The sequence below is a fragment of the Microcaecilia unicolor genome, chromosome 3 (genome assembly GCF_901765095.1).
Source record: "Microcaecilia unicolor chromosome 3, aMicUni1.1, whole genome shotgun sequence".
NCBI classification, from domain to species: domain Eukaryota; kingdom Metazoa; phylum Chordata; class Amphibia; order Gymnophiona; family Siphonopidae; genus Microcaecilia; species Microcaecilia unicolor.
Window position 1 is genome coordinate 16,656,477 of NC_044033.1, and position 21,760 is coordinate 16,678,236.

A 21,760-nucleotide genomic window follows, 5' to 3' on the forward strand; every position below is an offset into this window, starting at 1 on the left:
TTAATTATTTCTTCTATTTCTAATTTTCTTGTTATCTAAAATACCTTAATTACTACTACTTAACATTTCTAGAGTGCTACTACAATTTAACAAAGAAGGACAGTCCCTGCTCGAAGGAGCTTACAATCTAAAGGACGAAATGTCAAGTTGGGGCAGTCTAGATTTCCTGAATAGAGGTGTAGTGGTTAGGTGCCGAAGGCGACATTGAAGAGGTGGGCTTTGAGCAAGGCTTTAAAGATGGGCAGGGAGGGGGCCTGACGTATGGGCTCAGGGAGTTTTCTTCTCATACCGTATATGACGATTGTCATTGCGGCATAATGTAAGCCACATTGAGCCTGCAAAGAGGTGGGAAAATGTGGGATACAAATGCAACAAATAAATAAATAAAAATTGTTGATTTAAATCTTGGATTGATAGTTAATGTGACTGTTGGGCAGGACTGGATGGACCGTTCAGATCTTAATCTGCCATCACTTACTATGCTACTATGTTCATTTAGTGTCTGCTGGTTCCTCCTGGTTATTCTCTTTCTCTCTTCTCAGTGTACCTTGACCACAAGGACACTCTATTTTAGCTAGAATACATTTGAGTTTCTACAATTCGTAGCTGTCCCTTCTTGCCCCTCACTTGAGTTGGCTCTTCCTGGCCCCTTGCCTGCACCTTGCTGGGGCTGCCTCGTTTACAGTGCTGCTCCCATACTGTGTACACTACTGACCCCTCCTCCAGGACCCCAGAAACATCTTAAAGCCTGGACCCTTCAGCAGAAACAGTTTGAAGTGTCACTATAAGGAAGCATCAGTGTTTTCGCTCAACAGCCTGTCCAGTGATAACTATGCTGTTTGTCCAAAGTCCATAAAATCCCAGCGAGACCTTCAAAAGGTTCACTGCGGGGGGTGTACTGTGTTAGTCAACTTAATATTTATTGATTACTATTAAATGTACCCCCTGGGATCTGACTTTCATAGCTTGGAAAAGCAAACTTTCAAGGTCATTGCATTTCTAAGTGAAGATATCATTTTTTTTTACACCAGGGAAATGGGGAAAGGGAAATGGGACTTGATATACCGCCTTTCTGAGGTTTTTTGCAACTACATTCAAAGCAGTTTACATATATTCAGGTACTTATTTGTACCTGTGGCAATGGAGGGTTAAGTGACTTGCCCAGAGTCACAAGGAGCTGCAGTGGGAATCGAACCCAATTCCCCAGAATCAAAGTCCACTGGACTAACCACTAGGCTACTCCTCCACTCATTCCACCAATAAGAGCCAACCTCATCAGTGATGTCACAATGGCTTGATTACCCAATACTTGGCTCACTTCTGATATTGTGATGTCATAAGTGGGAAAGGGAAATGGGACTTATTTTGTACCAGGGGCAATGGAGGGTTAAGTGACTTGCCCACAGTCACAGGGAGCTGCAGTGGGAATCAAACGCAGTTCCCCAGGATCAAAGTCCACTGCACTAACCACTAGGTGGCTACTCCACTAGCAACATTCCATGTAGAAGTCGGCCCTTGCAGATCAGCAATGTGACCGCGCAGGCTTCTGTTTCTGTGAGTCTGACGTCCTGCACGTACGTGCAGGACGTCAGACTCACAGAAACAGAAGCCTGTGCGGCTGCAAGGGCAGGCTTCTACATGGAATGTTGCTAGTGGAATAGCAACATTAACATTCCATGTAGAATCTCAAATAGTAGCAACAGAATCTCAATAGTAGCAACATTCCATGCAGAATCTCAAATAGGGAAATGGGACTTGATATACTGCCTTTCTGAGGTTTTTGCAACTACATTCAAAGCAGTTTACATATATTCTGGTACTTATTTGTACCTGGGGCAATGGAGGGTTAAGTGACTTGCCCAGAGTCACAAGGAGCTGCAGTGGGAATCGAACCCAGTTCCCCAGGATCAAAGTCTGCTGCACTAACCACTAGGCTACTCCTCCACTCCTCCAGCAGGTCTGAAAGACAACATTTCCTAATTCTGATATTTATTTAGTGACTGAGGTATACACAGTTTGCATGGCTTCTTTGCACCTTCCTCGAAGAGCATACGGCCTTGAGTTTGTGTACAGGCAGGTTAAGTGACGTCTTGTTGAGGGATGGAAGTGCGGCAGAGCTTAAAACCTCGACCATTCTGTGTGATCTCTTTGCGGTCTGCGCCACAGATATTTGCAAAATCCATAGAACATTGGTGAAATAAAAAATGTTCTTTTGGTAGGAAGGAATTGGAGAAGGTGCAGAGAAGGGCGACAAAAATGATAAAAGTGATGGGACGACTACCCTATGAGGAGAGGTTAAGACGGCTAGGACTCTTTAGCCTGGAGAAAAGGCGGCTGAGGGGTGATATGATAAGAGGTGTACAAAATAATGAGTGGGGTACAGCGGACAGATGTGAAGTGTTTGTTTACGCTTTCTAACGATAATAGAACCAGGGTACCCAAGTTGATATTAGAATGTGGTAGGTTTAAAACAAATCGGAGAAAGTTTTTCTTTACTCAGCGCGTAGTTAGACTCTGGAACTCATTGCCGGAGAAGGTAGTGACGGCAGCTGGCCTTGCTGAGTTTAAAGGGGGTCTGGATAGATTCCTGAAGGAAAAGTCCATTGATCGTTATTAAATTTGGGGTTTTTGCCAGGTTCTTGGGGCCTGGATTGGCCACTGTCGGAGATGGAGTGCTGGGCTTGATGGATCTTTGGTCTTTTCCCAGTGCTGTTGAAACCTCTGGGGGCAGATCTTGTGTAGAGAAGGGTGATTTTTCTCAAAATGAGAGCCAGCTGGAGACGAGAGCAATGAAGCACTTCCCTGGAGTTTGGGGAGGGGGAGGGTGGTACGGCTTCGAAGTGCTGCCTCTGCCAGGTCGCCAGGGAATGAGATCTTTTCAGGACTTAAAATGGGGAATTTTGACGCTGTTACCCTATACACAGATCAGTCATGGAGTGGAGGACTAGACCAGTGGTTAGAGCAGTGGGCCAAGAACCAGGTAAATCAGAGCTCCTGGGGATCTTGAGAAAATCACACCACCCTTCACGGCATAGGTGCCCTGTCTAAGAGGCTTGGGGAGGCTAAGCCTCCCCAGCAGCAAGAGCAACCTCCACAAGCTTTGTTCAGCAGCCCCAGCTCACAGCAGAGTCACCTCTCCTTTTTCCCTCTCTCCTGCTTCTCACAACCCGCTGTTGCTGTTAACCTACATTGTTTGCTGGTAGAGGCACTGCAGCAATTGAAAGGAGCAGCCTCGGGCCTCAGTTCTTCCCTGTGATACATCCTGCCCACACAGAACAGGAAGTTGCATCAGAGAAAGCAGGACGCATCACAGGGAAGAACCGAGGATCCGAGGCTACTCCGTTCAATTGCTGTGGTGCCTCTACCAGCAGTGAACAATGCAGGTTAGCAGCACTAGTGGGCCCTGGGGATTGGGAGGGAAGCTGGAACCTTGGGGGGAGAAATGCTGGACCTGCTGGCGAGAGGGATGAACAGAGAGTTGTTTGACTCAGGGAGGTAGAACTAAGGGCTGCTCTGCTCCACGGGGTGTTATGGGAGGGAGGGTCATATAGCAAGAGGTGCTGAACTAGAAGGGAAAAAGAAGAGGGTAGATGCTGGACCAGCTTGGGGGGGGGGGGGTTAGAAGAGAGAGAGAGAGACTGAGGGAGGGGGAAGAAAGAGGGAGAGACACTGGAGACCTGAGAGGGAGCTATACTGAACTGTTGGGGGGTGGGAGAAGAGATTGGGAGAGATACTGACCCCAGGGTAGGAGGTGTGGGAAGAGAGAGGGGAGGGACCGGGAGACACAGAAGAAGTGCTGGGCACGGAGGGAGAAAGGATAGGGACACAGAGGGGCAATACTGGACATGGGGGGGGGGGGGAACAGATAGGGCTATTCTGGACACAAAGGGGGGGGGATAGGATTTATGTCGAAAGATGAACATCCTTCTCTTTCAAAAATGAGCCCCACTGTCTCTTGAGGGATCTTTAAATACAGTTGAATTGTTTTCTTAGTGTGTTGGCTGAGGGCAAGTAGGATTTGTAAGAGAGAAAAGAGGCAGACTGGCCTCAGGCCTCATGTACAAACACTTTTTTTCCCCAATCTGCTTTAATTCGATAACCTAAGACAGTGGTTCCCAAACCTGGTCCTGGAGGCACCCCAGCCAGTCAGGTTTTCAGGATATCCATAATAAATATGGATTTTGACACTGACCACGCAGGCGCAGCGTTAGGGGGCAGGTAGATGCCATTTCCAGATGTCCGGTGGAGTGAGCCTCTCTGGCAGAAACCACAAAATAGAATAGCAAGAAGTTATAAGAGTCCATGCTCTTGAAGACGCTAAGAGCGAAACGCGTATGGCTGTGATAAAGTGGGCTTTGACGAGGGAGAAGGAATCACATCTAAAAGAGGAAAAGGTTGAACAACGTGGAGGGACTTTTAATTGAGATAACAAAGCACGATGCGACGGACAACCCATTACACCATAAAGAGGATTAACAGATTAAACATCACCCAGATAAGTGGAACTGCGACTAAGAAGAATTAATTAGACTGTGCTTATAGTAACAGACATTGGAGTTCTTTAGTGTGATAAAAGATCAGATTTACAACTGGTTTCCAAATAATATGATGAAAGAAATGTAAAACGTGTAATGAGCAATAATGCAACACCTAATGGTTAATAGGGGAATCCGTTGCTAGTAGGAGAATGAGTGTAGGTATGATTGGTAGTATGCAAGGTTAATAGGTAGTAACATAGTAACATAGTAGATGACGGCAGAAAAAAGACCTGCACGGTCCATCCAGTCTGCCCAACAAGATAAACTCATATGTGTTTACCTTACCTTGATTTGTACCTGTCCTTTTCAGGGCACAGACCGTACAAGTCTGCCCAGCACTATCCCCGCCTCCCAACCACCATCCCCGCCTCCCAACCATCGGCTCTGGCACAGACCGTATAAGTCTGCCCAGCACTATCCCCGCCTCCCACCACCTGCTCTGGCACAGACCGTATAAGTCTGCCCAGCACTATCCCTGCCTCCCAACCATCGGCTCTGGCACAGACCGTATGTCTGCCCAGCACTATCCCCGCCTCCCAACCACCAGCCCCGCCTCCCATCACCGGCTCTGGCACAGACCGTATAAGTCTGCCCAGCACTATCCCCGCCTCCCAACCAGCAGCTCTGGCACAGACCGTATAAGTCTGCCCAGCACTATCCCTGCCTCCCACCACTGGCTGTGGCACAGACCATATAAGTCTGCCCAGCACTATCCCCGCCTCCCAACCACCGGCTCTGGCACAGACCTTATGTCTGCCCAGCACTATCCCCGCTTCCCAACCACCAGCCCCGCCTCCCATCACCGGCTCTGGCACAGACCGTATAAGTCTGCCCAGCACTATCCCCGCCTCCCAACCACCGGCTCTGGCACAGACCGTATAAGTCTGCCCAGCACTATCCCTGCCTCCCACCACCGGCTGTGGCACAGACAGTATAAGTCTGTCCAGCACTATCCCCGCCTCCCAACCACCAGCCCCGCCTCCCAACCACCGGCTCTGGCACAGACCGTATAAGTCTGCCCAGCACTATCCCTGCCTCCCACCACCGGCTGTGGCACAGACAGTATAAGTCTGCCCAGCACTATCCCCGCCTCCCAACCACCAGCCCCGCCTCCCACCACCGGCTCTGGCACAGACTGTATAAGTCTGCCCAGCACTATCCCCACCTCCCAACCAACCTCCAGCCCCGCCTCCCACTACCGGCTCTGGCACAGACTGTATAAGTCTGCCCAGCACTATCCCCACCTCCCAACCAACCTCCAGCCCCGCCTCCCACTACCGGCTCTGCTATCCAATCTCGGTTAAGCTCCTGAGGATCCATTCCTTCTGAACAGGATTCCTTTAATATTGGTTTTGTACAGGGCTCTTTTTGAGGGGGTACTTGGGGGTACTGAGTACCGGCACCTTTTCCACTGACTGCTAAACTCGACCCATGGTTCTCGCATTTTAATGAAAGAGCTCAGGTTCTACATACAAATTCTACCTTGTCATAGATTCTGTGACTGGTTGCAGGGGTCCTGGCTATTGTAGGGTGGGTCCCTCAATGATCACTCCCCTGAAGGGTGGCCTGGCATTTGAGTACCGGCACCTTTTTTGCTAGACAAAATGCACTGGTTTTGTATAGATATACATGCAAACAAGATTAATAAAAAGGTTTAAAATATATAAAAAAAATTTGTGAAACTGTTACTAGATGCAAGATAATAAATATTCATGAGAGAGATTTGCATGCACTGCCTTCACTGCATGCAAATCGCTTTCATGAATATTGATTGTGGATGTCCTGAAAACCTGACTGGCTGAGGTGCCTCCAGGACCAGGTTTGGGAACCACTGGCCTTAGAGACCTTATCTATATCTATTTATTTATTTATTTGTTACATTTGTATCCCACGTTTTCCCACCTATTTGCAGGCTCAATGTGGCTTACATAGTACCGTCAAAGGCGTTTGCCCAGTCGGTGGTTAACAAATACAAAGTTGTATAGTGATCGTATGAGGTCTAAGTGGAGGGTCGGAATGGATGAAGATTGCGTGTTGTCCTGTTTGATCATAGTCATGCTGTGTTGGTAGGTGAAGAGGGTTACATGGGGTCGTTGGGGTTGGCCTTTTTGAAGAGGTTGGTTTTTAGTGATTTCCTGAAGTTCAAGTGGTCGTGGATTGTTTTCACAGATTTTGGGAGCCCATTCCATAGTTGTGCGCTTATGTAGGAGAAGCCGGCTGCGTAAGTTGTTTTGTATTTCAGTCAATTGCAATTTGGGTAGTGTAGGTTTAGGTAGGATCTTGACGATCTGACTTTGTTTCTTATTGGTAAGTCTATGAGGTCTGTCATGTATTTTGGGACTACGCTGTATATGATTTTATGGACTAAGGTGCAGATTTTGAAGATTATCCGTTCTTTGATTGGGAGCCAATGCAACTTCTCTCGGAGGGGTTTGGGGGGAAAGGGAAATGGGACTTGATATACTGCCTTTCTGAGGTTTTTGCAACTACATTCAAAGCGGTTTACATATATTCAGGTACTTATTTTGTACCAGGGGCAATGAAGGGTTAAGTGACTTGGCCAGAGTCACAAGGAGCTGCAGTGGGAATTGAACCCAGTTCCCACCCCCCCACCCCCCCGGATCAAAGTCCAGTGCACGTCCAGTGCACTAACCACGTTCTGTGTTGAATCTCAAATAGTAGCAACAGAATCTCCAATAGTAGCAACATTCCATGTAGAATCTCAAATAGGGAAAGGGAACTGGGACTTGATATACCACCTTTCTGAGGTTTTTGCAACTACATTCAAAGCGGTTTACATATATTCAGGTACTTATTTTGTACCAGGGGCAATGGAGGGTTAAGTGACTTGCCCAGAGTCACAAGGAGCTGCAGTGGGAATTGAACTCAGTTCCTCAGGATCAAAGTCCTCTGCACTAACCACTAGGCTACTCCTCCACTGGAGCTGATACTGTGATGTCATAATGCCTCATTCCACCAATGCCTGAGCCAACCTCATCAGTGATGTCACAATGACTTGACTGCCCAATACTTGGCTCACTTCTGATATTGTGATGTCATAAGGGAAAGGGGGGGAAGGGAAATAGGACTTGATATACCACCTTTGTGAGGTTTTTGCAACTACTTTCAAAGCGGTTTACATATATTCAGGTACTTATTTGTACCAGGGGCAATGGAGGGTTAAGTGACTTGCCCAGAGTCACAAGGAGCTGTAGTGGGAATTGAACTCAGTTCCCCAGGATCAAAGTCCACTGCACTAACCAGTAGGCTACTCCTCCACTAGCAACAATCAGATGGTCAATAAACGGTTCAAACAGATCTTGAAAAATGGAGCAGACACAGCTCATTTTATGCCGAACCTTCAAGACCATTTTTCAAGATCTATTTGAACCAACATTTATTGACCATCTGATTGTTTTACATATGTTTTATAAAGACTCCTGAAGCAAGCTCACTGCCGAAACACAAGTCTTCACCAATAAACGTTTTACCAGCATCTGAAGTCTCCTCGTTCATTCCTGGTCATCCTGGTCTATTTCCTTCTTTTTCCTGCTGACCTTTCCTTCTACATGTTGCTAGATAATTATAGACTTGGGATCTGCTCCCAGCTGGCCCACTTTTAGCCTCTCCAAACAGCTGAGCCACCGACCGCCTATGCTTCATGGTCTTAGGCACAAACAGATTGTAAGTCCTCTGAGTCAGGGACCCCTGTCCAGTGTACCTCAGCTTGTAACTCACCTTGAGCTCAGAATTGGAAAAATGAGTATTTAAATCCAAATTTTGGGAGAGAAACAGTCCCCATTGCGGTGAGACTGGGCTACGAAAGTGGTAGGTCAGTTATTGGTTGTTGACCCTGCAAACCAAACACTGAGTTTCAGAAATCAAGAACTTTAAAAATGAGTTAGAAAGGAGATGTTATCGGCCTGATTCGAGCTGTGAGAAGAAGCAGCTCAGCTCATGCTGCTGTTTTTTCTTAAAATAATACAAGGCACCAAAAATAAATAGCTCGCTGTGAGTGATAGAAGTGTGGAAAAGCACTGGGCTGACCCCAGTTGCGTTATGCGAGCTGCCAAGTATCCTGAGGTTGCCTTTGATGGATCTGCAAGAAAAATATTTGCCGTTCTCTGGCATGGGTACTCAAAACAGTGCAAGCTGGTTCTCGACTTTTCCTACCCTTTGTCTCTAAAACTTCCCCCATGGGTCTTATTCAGAGTTCTACTACTGTTAAGGGCCACCCGTCTGTCGAAAAGTCCCCCGCCCTGATCCCAGTTTCGAGCTGTTGGAATTCTCTTCCTGCTCATCTCGTAGCGTAAAATTCCTGAATGGGGTTCAGATGAGCCTCTAAATTCTGGTGAGGTGCAGAACAGAGCAGCTGAAGAACCAGCAAAATGCAGAATACAGAGGCTGAAAAGCCTGGAACCTCTTGAAAATGCCGGAGGACCTGGATTGTGGCCCAGATGCATCAATCAAACGTTAAAAAAAACCTAATACGTAAAAGTCCTAACAAATTTGAAAAAACATAGAATGCACCAAAAAAACAAGTCGCACACGTTCGGTGCGGTATTGAAAAGTACAATGTATTAAACATTCGTAATCCCCGTCGGTAATCGGCCCCTAAAGCATGCGCAGAGCAGCCAAGCGTTATGCTGGCTGCTGTGCGCATGCCGCAAACGTCAAAACAAAAAAAAAAACCCACAACACAAACACGTGGCTCCCCGCTTCCCCCTGCCCTAGAAGAAAATAAAACAAAAATCAAAATAGATCGGGAGGGGGCAAGGGCGCTCGTCAGTAATGCGGGGCCGGAGGATGACGGGAGGCGGAGCTTTGGCAGAGAAGAGAGAAAGGAACAGGAAGGGAGGGGGACCGGGGCTGCTAAAATTAAGATTTTTCGTACAGGGGAAGCGGCGGGGGGGGGGGGGGGGGGCAAGGCAGTCCATGCAGGACGCTCCTGACGAGCGCCCTTGCCCCCTCCCGATCTATTTCAGTTTTTGTTTTTAGTTTTCTATGGATGCAGGGAGAAGCCTGGGAAGTTTTTATTTAATCTCACTTTTAAACATGCCAGCTTGGATTTGTATGCTGCAGGGGGGAGCGGGGAGTAGCGGAGTGTCTGACAGCTCTGACTACACGTAAAATATATCGCGGTAAATGATTCGGTGCAATCGTCGGTAGTGTTAGTGCATCCCGAATCGTCCACATTACAATGGTAGTTACTCTTTTGCATTCCGTTTTCGTTAGCTGCTTGCTTCATCGGAAAAAGGCCTTTAATGCATGCAACGGTTAGGAATTTCCTTCGTTAAAGGGTTGTTAGAGGGTCGTTAAGGTTTAGTGCATCTGGCCCTGTGTTCGGTAGTGAGGCTGCAGACAGTTTGTCAGCTCAGGAATATATGCAGCAGAGCCGCCCAGGCTCACGACCAGACCGTATGGGGAATTGCAGAGGCACGGTGATTGGGTGATCAGCGTTAGCAGCAGCATGGCGGGAAGAGAGTAGATCTGTGAAATGTCTGTTTAATCTGTCCTGAAGATTGGGCAAAGGAGAATCAGACGAGGCAGCTGGATTGGTGCAGGTTGCAGCACACACTGCGTTCCTGTGTCTAAGAGCCTAGGACTGTAATGTATTAACAAGCATGTATTTAAGAGTGGAAAGAATTATTGCAGCAGAAATGACCTGAACTAACTCTAGGTCACTAGGGACAGTCTGGGAAGAGGCACTGCTGTTGGAATAACATAAAGAGCTACAGTTAGAAGAGAAAAAAAAATTTGGCATGTCTAAAAATAGATTGCATGCACACATAAGAAAATACATTCATGGGACTAAATGAATGTGATTAGGCTCTTCTGCAAAAAAAAAAACAAAAAAACTAATAGCATCCCCAACAGAGAACAAATTACACCTCAAAACTAGAGGCTAAAAGCACCCCAACACAAGAATTAACTATACCCCAAACTGAAGCTAACAGCACCCCAAAAAGATAGGCAAATATCACCCCAACACAAGAATTAACTATACCCCAAACAAAAGCTAATAGCACCCCAAAAACAGGCAAATATCACCCCAACACAATGTTTAAGAGCACAGTAACACAACCACAGAGGCTAACAGTACCCCAACACAAGAATTAACTATACCCCAAACTGAAGCTAACAGCACCCCAAAAAGACAGGCAAATATCACCCCAACACAAGAATTAACTATACCCCAAACAAAAGCTAATAGCACCCCAAAAACAAGCAAATATAACCCCAACACAGGGACTAAGAGCACTGTAACCCAAAACAGAGGCTAACAGTACCCCAACACAAGAATTAACTATACCCCAAACTGAAGCTAACAGCACCCCAAAAAGACAGGCAAATATCACCCCAACACAAGAATTAACTATACCCCAAACAAAAGCTAATAGCACCCCAAAAACAGGCGAATATCACCCCAACACAATGTTTAAGAGCACAGTAACACAACCACAGAGGCTAACAGTACCCCAACACAAGAATTAACTATACCCCCAAACAGGCAAATATCACCTCAACACAATGTTTAAGAGCACAGTAACACAACCACAGAGGCTAACAGCACCCCAACACAAGAATTAACTATACCCCAAACAAAAGCTAATAGCACCCCAAAAACAAGCAAATATAACCTCAACACAGGGACTAAGAGCACTGTAACCCAAAAACAGAGGCTAACAGTACCCCAACACAAGAATTAACTATACCCCAAACAAAAGCTAATAGCACCCCAAAAACAGGCAAATATCACCCCAACACAATGTTTAAGAGCACAGTAACACAACCACAGAGGCTAACAGTACCCCAACACAAGAATTAACTATACCCCCAAACAGGCAAATATCACCTCAACACAATGTTTAAGAGCACAGTAACACAACCACAGAGGCTAACAGCACCCCAACACAAGAATTAACTATACCCCAAACAAAAGCTAATAGCACCCCAAAAACAAGCAAATATAACCCCAACACAGGGACTAAGAGCACTGTAACCCAAAAACAGAGGCTAACAGTAGCCCAACACAAGAATTAACTATACCCCCAAACAGGCAAATATCACCTCAACACAATGTTTAAGAGCACCCCAGTACAAGAATTAGCTATACTGCCAAACAGAAGCTAATAGCACCCCAACTCAAGAATTAACTACTATATATCCCAAAACAGAAGCTAACATAGCAACACAAGAACTACGTAACCTCAAAGCAAAGGCTAACAATATCCCAAACAGACTAAATGCACTCCAGAACAGGAACTACCTACACCCCAAGCACAGAAGCTAACAGCACCCCAACACGAGAACTAACTATAGCCTCAAAACAGGCTAACAACACCCTGGTGTAGGAACTAACAGCACTCCAGTACAATAACTAATGTGGCCCTGGTGTCATTCAAGCTTCCTCTTAACCCCTAATTCTGGACTCGGGTGCTGCAGCAGGAGTCCACATCTAGTAACTTTGCATAGAGCAGCTCTGAAACCCAACCCCATAGGAGAGACTAAGAGGGTACTTGTTGGACTATATATCTACATGTATATACAGTACATATATAAAAATGTGCACCCCCATGGTTTTGGAGGGAAACAGTGGGCCTGATATTCAGCCTGCGAAGGTAAGTGGCTTGTAAGCTGCTCAGACCAGTGCCTGGTTAACTCCATGGATAAAAGTTAGGACAACCTCTTTGCTGTTCTGTCTTTATTTGCATGCTTAGCTAGTTAGCTGACTGAATATGTTGCTAACCAGCTAAGTAATGTCTCCAGCCAAACTCTGCCCCCGGATCACACCCAACCTAGCCGGTTAGGGCATGGCAGGTTAGAGCCGATATGCAGTGGCACAACCTAGTTAAGTGCCCCTGAATATCAGCAGCCAGCTAGCTCAGTGGGGTTTAACTTTGAATATTCACGCCTATCTTTTCCCTTAGCATCACCAGCAGATCAGTCCAGAACTTGTAAGTTATTCCCATCTACCAACAGGTGGAGTTAGCGAGAACCGAGCTCTGTTATAAGAAGCACTGTGCAGCAGTTCCAATTCAGTATTTCTCCAGCAGGTGGAAGATAGTTTCCTGTGCAGCTCCTGGATAGATCAGCCACTAGTGTTACCCCTTCAAAGAGGTCTTTTTACCCAGGGTCCAATACAGATGGAAAATCTGTCTCCCTTTCATCTTTTGACCTGGTTCTCGAAAGGTCAAAGCTAAGGAATAAAGCCTATCTGGAAGATGTTACTATAACTTTGCTACAGGCTAGAAAACACTCTACATCAATGGCTTATTCTAGACTCTGGAGAGTGTTCGGCATTATTGTGTTCTTATAGCGCTATGTTATCTTTTCAGTCTTCTCTAGCTAATATTCTGACTTTTTTTCAGGATGGTTTTAAGAAAGGTTTGGCTTAAATTCTGCGAAGGTGCAGGTTGCAACTCTTGCTTCTTTCTGTGACTGTAGAATTCTTCCATGGCAGCACATCCAGATGTTGTCCGTTTTTTGAGGGGACTCTTACAGCTAATAGAACTGGAGTCCCAGCCAGGGCCGCTGCCTCCAGGCCCGAGGCAGGGCTGCTGCGGCCCCCCCCCCCCCCCCACACACAATCGTCGTACGCTGCCGCCCCCCTGATCACGACCACTGCCACCCCCCATCGCTGCTGCAACAGGAAATACCTTGGCTGGCGAGGATCCCGAGGCCCAGCCAGCAGAAGACGTCTTCCTCCAGCGCTGACTGCCTGCCCCTGCGGCTGCTTTTCCTCTCAGGGCATGCTCGGTTTCAAAACCAGCCGCTCAGCAGAACAGCGCTGGGGGAAGCTCCGGGGTCCTCCCCAGCCTCCAACGGGGGCCCGCACAGGAGTTTTCTCTCTCCTGCTCCTTTCGGGACGAGATCTCTCGGGTCCTGTCAGGAGCAGGAAAGAGAGAGAGAGACCCTGCGCCGGCCCCCCTTGGAGGCCTGGGCCCGGGGAATTTTGCCCCCACCTCTCGGCGGCCCTGGTCCAAGGAACCTGCCTTTAGTGCCCAGAGAAGAGTGAGTGACATGAGCGTAAGGGACAATCAAGTCTTCTTGCCAAGAGAGAAGCTGTTAATATACACATCTGTAGAAGAAATTATAACTCCCAAATGTCCCTTTTGCTACTATTCATCTTGATTAATGACTGCTCTCAAAATTTAACTCCATAAGAACACAAGCATTGCTATACTGGGACAGACTGAAGGTCCATCAAGCTCCGTGTCTCATTTCCAACGGCGGCCAACCCAGGTCCAAGTACCTGGCAAGATCCCAAGCAAAACCGATTTTATGCTGCTCATTCACTGCCCCATTGTTACGAAAATCAGTCTCATGCATATTCATTGCGAATATCCTGGAAACCAGACTGGGTTGAGAACCACTGGTCTATAATGTCCGGACTTCATTCTCATATGGAAGACTTAATTGAACGGTGCAATGAATTATTACTTGTTCTCTGTGGGGCTGTAACTGGATAAGGCGGTTTGGGGAATTTATAGTACCTTTTATTCTGATTTAAAAGGGTGAGGAGGGGGTGTAGTGTGCAGAAATGTCACTTTGACTTGCCTCCCCTGTGCCCCACCTCCAAATACTTTTGTCTAGTGATGCTACTGGCTCTAACCCCCATTCTCACTAACTTTGATGGCTATTTGAACTATTAGAAAGCTCGTTCGTAAGACAGGGTTAGGGGCCTGGGTACTGGATGAACCAAAGAGGAAGCAGGGCACAATGTCTGGAATGGCTGAGCGGTCTAACAGCGTCTGAGCATGCGTGGGACAGATGCAGAAGCCAGTGGCAGCCAAAGGGTTGAGAGTTTGGGTAGAAGGCGCAGAGGGGCTGGGAACTGGGATTGCTATAATTTAATGTCATGTGGCATTCTATCCCACTGTAGCCACTTACCTGACATATGTTTATATACCCAAAGGGGTAGGGAACCAGTGAGCAGGAAAACTAAGGAAACTGGGGGCCAGATGCACTAAACTTAACGAGCAAGTAGTAAACCCTGGCATGCACTAAAGACTTTTTTCTCCGACGACGGTAGCAGCTAACGAAAACGGAATGCAGATGAGCAAATTGTGCAGAAACCCTATTGTAATGAGATGCACTAACCTTTTCCGATTGCCTTAACGGTGGAAAACGCCGGAAAATCTAACGAGAGGTCTTACCTCTCGTTGGGGCTGCGCTGGATTGAAAAACTGCTATAAAAGTAACAACAACAACAAAAAAAAAATTGCTCCACTTCGAAAAAGCCTTCCATTTTGGCCGTTTTTCAATCAGCTGATATCAGAGAGTGCAGTTGAAAGCGTCCATCACAAAAATAGCCTTCCATTTTGGTCATTTCATACCCAAATAATAAAGACGTCCTTTTTGGCCGTGCTTCACTCAGCTAAGAGATCTGGAAGTCTCTGAGCCAATCACAGCGCGTTTAGTTCTAAATGCGCTGTGATTGGCTCAGAGACTTCCAGGTCTCTTAGCTGACTGTGAAGCACCAAAAAGGATGTTTTTATTATTTGGGTGTGAATAATGGCCAAAATGGAAGGCTATTTTTGTGATGGACGCTTTCAACTGCAGTCTCCGATATCAGCTGATCAGGTGAGCGGCGGCATCTTCGGGCGGCACAGAGGTGTATTTGGCATGCGCAGAGCAGACAGCATAGCGCTTTGCTGCTCTGCGCATGCTCGACCGGCCGATTGGCCGACTGTTTTACGATGGAATAGAAAATGCAAGTGAGCTCCAACGACTAGCTCATTTGCATTCCCTTTCCTTGATGCATAGCCTTTCCCTACCGATTCGCTATGGAATTCGGTAGGGAACGGCTCTAATGACGACTTTAGTGCATCTTGCCCCTGGGAGTCAATTGTCCCTTATCTTCCATCGTGTACTGTGCTACAATGAGGTCCCAGTGGGGGAAGCGGAGACCAAAACAAACAACAGAAAGAAGAAAAGTGGAATATAAAATGAAATGAAAATGAAGTGAACTATAAAAGGCTCTGGGTAGATTAAAGTCCCTGTTGCTACATTCAATTAAATTGTACATGAATGTTGAAACAGATCAATAAAACCACAATTGAAAAAAACCCAACCTTTTTTGCACAAGCTTTCTACCTTCAGAGGCAGCGATGTGATGTGACTTATAACTAGTACCTAAGGGTAGTCCAAGTTCAAATTTAATTTCCTCATTGTAATTAAAATGAACTTGGAACAGGTCTAGGCTTGCACGTTTGGATTTCGTTTGAGAAGAAAAGGGAAATTGCATACAGAAAGTGTCTCTTGAGTATGTGGCCTGCTGTAAAAATATAATCTTCGTTCCTGGAGGATGTCATGAGTGTATAAGGGATCTTGTGGGTCTTTGGAGATATTAACTGCTCCTCCTATCAAATGCTACTTGTATCGGCACAATGAATAGCTTGAGGTTAGGGTTTACATTTTTTTTAACCTCTAAAAGATAATTTTTGTGGGGGGGGGGGGGGGGGGGGGGAGGGAGCAGGAGAAACTGGACTGCTAAAGTATTGGAAACAGAACATAAGAGTAGCCATACTAGGTCAGACCAATGGTCCATCTAGCCCAGTATCCTGTTTCCAAAGGTGGACAAGCCAGGTCACAAGTACCTGGCAGAAACCCAAATCGTGGCAACATTCCACGTAGAACCCCAAAGAATAGCAAGGTTCTGGAATCCCAAAGAGTAACAGGATTCCATGCAGAATCTCAAAGAGTAGCAACATTCCATACTACAAATCCCAGGGCAAGCAGTTGCTTCCCACGTCTGTCTCAATAGCAGACTATGGACTTTTCCTCCAGGAATTTATCCAAACCTTTTTTAAACCCAGATACAATAACCGCTATTACCACATCCTCCGGCAAAGAATTCCAGAGCTTAACTATTAGTTGAGTGAAAAAATATTTCCTCCTATTTGTTTTAAAAGTATTTATTTCCATGTAACTTCCTCGAGTGCTCCCTAGTCTTTGTACTTTTGGAAAGAGTAAAAAAATCAATTTACTTTACAGGGTGTTGGGGAAAGGACAGTTAATATGTATTTTAAGGGGTTGATATTCAAAGCAATTTAACAGCCAGGAAATGCTCCTGGCTGTGTAGGTCGCTTGATCTCTTGTCCTGGTCTATCCGGGTATATTCAGTGGTAGTTAAGTGGATGGTGCCGCTGAATTTACCGGTTGATGCCTAAGCTGAGGATAGACTTGGCACTTATCCGGTTAAGTGCCAATATTCTGTACTTTACCAGATAAGTTAACTAGATACATAGGACCACATACCACATAAAACGCAGTCCTATCTTTATCCAGTTGAAATTATCCGGTTAAGTTCTGAATATCGGTGGAAGATCCAAGATGGCTATTGCCGGTGTGGACAGAGTCAGCATGGGTTCATTCCTCACCAATTTGCTTCATGTCATTGAAGGCATGAATAAACATGTGGATAACGGTCAGCCAGTTGATGTAGTGTAACTAGATTTTCAGAAAACCTTTGACAAGGTTCTTCATAAGAGACTCCTGAGAAAATTAAAAAGTCATTGGATAGGAGGCAATGTCCTTCTGTGGATTAGGAATCGGTTATTGGACAGAAAACAGAGGGTAGAGTTAAATGGCCATTTTTCTCAATGGAGGAGGGTGAATAGTGGAATTCCACAGGGATCCGTACTGAGACCGGTGCTATTGAACGTATTTATAAATGATTTGGAAATCAGAACGACAAGTGAGATGATTAAATTTGCAGATGACCCAAAAGTATTCAAAGCTGTCAAAACAGATGCGGATTGTGAAAATTGCAGGAAGCAGGGGCGTAGCCAGACTTCGGCGGGAGGGGGGTCCAGAGCCCGAGGTGAGGGGGGCACATTTTAGCCCCCCCCTGGCGCCGCTGACCCGCCCCGCCATTGCCAACCCCCACCCCCCGCCATTGCTGACCCCGCCACCAGCAACTTTGCCCCCCTCCGATGACCCTCTCATCCCCCCTCCCGCTGCCAACCCGCCGTCGCCTACCTTCGCTAGCGGGGACCCAACCCCCGCCAGCCGAGGTCCTCTTCTTTCCGCAAAAGGCTTCCTTCTGTTTCTGACGTCCTGCGGAAAGAAGAGGATTTCGGCTGGCGGGGTTTGGGGTCCCCCGCCAGCAAAGGACGGTGACGGCAGGAGGGGGGTCGAGAGGGTCGTTGGCAGGGGGGTCCAGGGCCAAATCTACGGGGGCCCAGCCCCCCCAGGCCCCACGTAGCTATGCCACTGGCAGGAAGACCTTAGGAAACTGGAAGACTGGGCATCCAAACAGCAGATGAAATTTAATGTGGACAAATGCAAAGTGATGCCCATTGGGAAGAATAATCCGAATCATAGTTTCCTGATGCTGGAATCCACCTTAGGTGTCAGCACTCAAAAAAGATCTAGGTGTCATTGTAGACAATATGCTGAAATCTTCTGCCCAGTGTGCAGCGGTGGCCAAAAAAAGCAAACAGGATGCTAGGAATTATTAGGAGAGGGATGCAAATGAAGACCAAGAATATTACAAATGCTTCTGTATTGCTCAATGGTGCAGCCTCACCTTGCGCATTGCGTTCAAATCTGGTCGCTGTATCTCCAAAAAAATATAGTGGAATTGGAAAAGGTTCAAAGAAGAGCATGATAAAGAATGGAGAGGGTGGTGGGTGCTTGGAATGCCCTCCCGCAGGAGGTGGTGGAGATGAAAACGGTAACGGAATTCAAACATGCGTGGGATAAACATAAAGGAATCCTGTGCAGAAGAAATGGATCCTCAGGAGCTTAGCCTAGAATGAGTGGCAGAGCTGGTGGTTGGGAGGCAGGACTAGTGCTGGGCAGACTTATACAGTCTGTGCCAGAGCTGTTGGTGGGAGACGGGGTTGGTGGTTGGGAGGCGGGGATAGTGCTGGGCAGACTTATAGGGTCTGTGCCAGAGCTGGTGGTGGGAGACGGGGTTGGTGGTTGGGAGGCGGGGATAGTGCTGGGCAGACTTATAGGGTCTGTGCCAGAGCTGGTGGTGGGAGGCAGGGTTGGTGGTTGGGAGGCGGGGATAGGGCTGGCCAGACTTATACGGTCTGTACCAGAGCTGGTGGTGGGAGGCAGGGATAGGGCTGGCCAGACTTATACGGTCTGTGCCCTGAAGAGGACAGTACAAATAAAAAAGTAGCACATATGAATTTATCTTCTTGGGCAGACTGGATGGACCGTGCAGGTCTTTTTCTGCCATCATCTACTATGTTTACTATGTTACTATAAAGGGGATGGACATAGACGGTCGGTAGCCCAACTGTTTGGGGAGGCTAAAGGGGCGGAGCTTACCTCCATACGCTCCGTGGCAGCGACGTCAATGAAGAAAAAGACTACAGGCTCGCCGCCAGCTTCTCCCTTCTCTCTGCACACAGTGTCCCGTGATGCATTTCCTGTTTCCGCGAGAGCAGAGAGAAGGGAGAAGCTGGCGGCGAGCCTGTAGTCTTTTTCTTCATTGACGTCGCTGCCACGGAAATAAAAGATGAAAATGCGCGGGGCAGGAGGGTGGGCTGCACCACAAGCGGAAGTCGACGATTGGGCTGGGGAGGCTTAGCCTCCCCAAGCCTCTTATACGGGACGCCTATGGGGATGGAACACCTCCCATATGAGGAAAGGCTAAAGAGGTTAGGGCTCCTCAGCTTGGAAAAGAGATGGCTGAGGGGGTATATGATTGAGGTTTATAAAATCCTGAGTGGTGTAGAACGGGTAAAAGTATAAAGACCAGGGGATACTCAATGAAATTACATGGAAATACTTTTAAAACAAATAGGAGGAAATATTTTTTCACTCAAAGATTAGTTAAGCTCTAGAACTCACTGCCGGAGGGTGTGGTAGCAGCGGTTAGCATATCTGGGTTTAAAAATGGTTTGGACAAATTCCTGGAGGAAAAGTCTATAGTTTGTTATTGAGATGGACATGGGGGAAGCCACTGCTTGCCCTGAGATTGGTAGCATGGAATGTTGCTACTAATTTGGGTTTCTGCCAGGTGCTTGTGACCTGGATTGGCCACTGTTGGAAGCAGGATACTGGGCTAGATGGACCGTTGGTCTGACCCAGTATGGCTATTCTTATGTTCTTAAGTATATTCAACAAAACTGAAGACGTTTGAAAAACACCTTTACAAAAAAAATTCTTTTCCAGGAACTGGACTACCAGAGACATCGGATGCGTGAAAGCGGTGATCGTTTTGTCCCCGTGATGAGTGACTTTATCACTGTGGCCAGCTTCGGTTTCTCCGAGCTGGAAGACTCATTGAACGAGGCCAAGGATAAGGTAAGAAGCCTCAGGCCTTATCGGAATAGAGTTTTAACGTTCATCCATGGAGCCTGAAGAATGTAGGGTTACGATCCCAGGAAATCCCGGGAAATGACTGTCAGTAGCTTGTAGCTCTTTCCCAGTTCTTTGCAGCCTTAATAATCCAGTCTAAAATTCCGATCCATCTTTTTCTGAAATGTTCAGGTTATAGGTGGGATTTAAGGTGGTGGTGGTCCTAGAATGGGATTTGTAGTATGCTAATGGGTGTTACCAGTAGTGTAGCCAGCGATTAATTTTTGGGTGGGCCTGGAGGTGGACTGGGTGGGCACAGACCTCTTTCCTCTCCACCGTCCACCGCTCGCCGCCACCACATTTTGTGTCCACCCGCGACCGCCCCGCCCGCGACAGCCCCCTGCACTGACCTGAAGCGCGTTCTCCCTCCAATCCAGCACCGGCGATCATAGCCAGCCTTCTACCATGTCCAGCGCGCGTCGTCGGAGCTTCTTCTCAGGTGCGTCCCGCCTACTCTGCAACTTCCTGCTGGACGTGGTAGAAGGCTGGCTGTGATTGCCGGTGCTGGATTGGAGGGAGAACGCGCTTCAGGTCAGTGCAGGAGGCTGTCGCGGGCGGGGCGGGCCTGTAGCAAAAGTGGGTGGGCCTGGGCCCATCCAGGCCCACCCGTGGCTACGCCCCTGGGTGTTACACACAATTTTAGCTGTGTAATAACAATACTGATGCTCTTCCCATTTGTAAACTTAACATTCCAGTTTGTATTGGTAGTAGAATGTGCTCCCCCATGTGGTAAGAAATCAGAACTGCTGCCAAGAAAGAAGATACAGCTCTTAGAAAGACCTTCAGTAAACCAATCTGACCTTTTTGACATTTCGATCTGGACAGATTTTGAACTAGGGTCTCTCCATTGCACATTTGAATACCTTATGTAGTGAAGTTTCCTAGTGCCTGGATGTACAAGAACCTAACTGGGCATGTGAAAACGATTAGAGCCACAGTGCCTCAGTCAGTGTTTGCCAGGGCCGCCGAGGGGGGGGGGGGCAAAATTCCCCGGGCACGGCGCCGGGGTCAGGCCGCCGGCGCTGCAGTTCCCGGTCTCACCTGCCTGCCTCCTCGGCTCCGGGCCCCCTGCATTCGAAGCGGTAGTCACAGATCGCCTCCCTTCGGGCCTTCCCTCCCTGTGTCCCGCCCTCGCGGAAACCGGAAGTTACATCGGACGAGGGCGGGACACAGGGAGAGAAGGCCAGAAGAGAAGCGATCTGCGACTCGAGAGGCAATCTGCGACTGCCGCTTTGAATGTAGGGGGCCCAGAGCCATGGAGGCAGGCAGGTGAGACCGGGGTCTGCAGCGGCGGGGGTGCGACGGGGGCGGCAGCGACAGGGGGAGCAACGGGGGGCGGCAGTGGCGGGGGGGCGGAGGCGGGGCGGCCTTGCCCCGGGCCCGGCCTAGTCTCTCGGCAGCCCTGGTGTTTGCAGGAAATCAAGGGCTTGTGTAAGTGGGAGAACTGTAATTACTAGAATGAACGCCCTCTAGAGGCTGGATAAAAGAACTGTAGTTGACGAAAGGGTCTCTTAGCAGGTGGTAAGGCCTGTGGGCTTTCTTTGAACCATGCTGGAATCATACTTAACCCAATAGGAGCTACCAAGCCATATTTCAAGTCAGACAGAATCCCTTACGATATTGTTATGTTAATAGTCTTGACAGATCTTTTTTTAAACCTGGTATATTAAGGCACAGGGCTAATTCCATTCTACCCGTAGGCCTCGTGTCAGGGACACAAGCTAGGGAAAGGTCACTTTTGAAATAGAAAATCTTTGTTGGATGTGGGGGGTAATGAGAACGGGGAGCAGGTATCCCTTTCTGAATGTTTTCTGGGCTCTCTATGCCCTTCCCTTTAAGGAAAATAAAAGTTAACACATTAATTGTGTAAAGTACGGGGATAATTCTATAAAGGT

At 47.5% G+C, this 21,760-nt stretch overlaps 1 protein-coding gene across 2 annotated transcripts in view; it reads left to right on the plus strand.

Annotated features, from left to right (window-relative positions):
* The window catches only part of DAAM2 (dishevelled associated activator of morphogenesis 2), a 482,413-nt gene that overhangs the window by 440,377 nt on the left and 20,276 nt on the right, over positions 1-21,760 (plus strand). For both annotated transcript variants that reach the window (XM_030195775.1, XM_030195776.1), the window contains exon 23: positions 19,680-19,811. In XM_030195775.1, the coding sequence (XP_030051635.1) occupies positions 19,680-19,811 (132 nt within the window). The remainder of the gene's footprint in view (positions 1-19,679; positions 19,812-21,760) is intronic.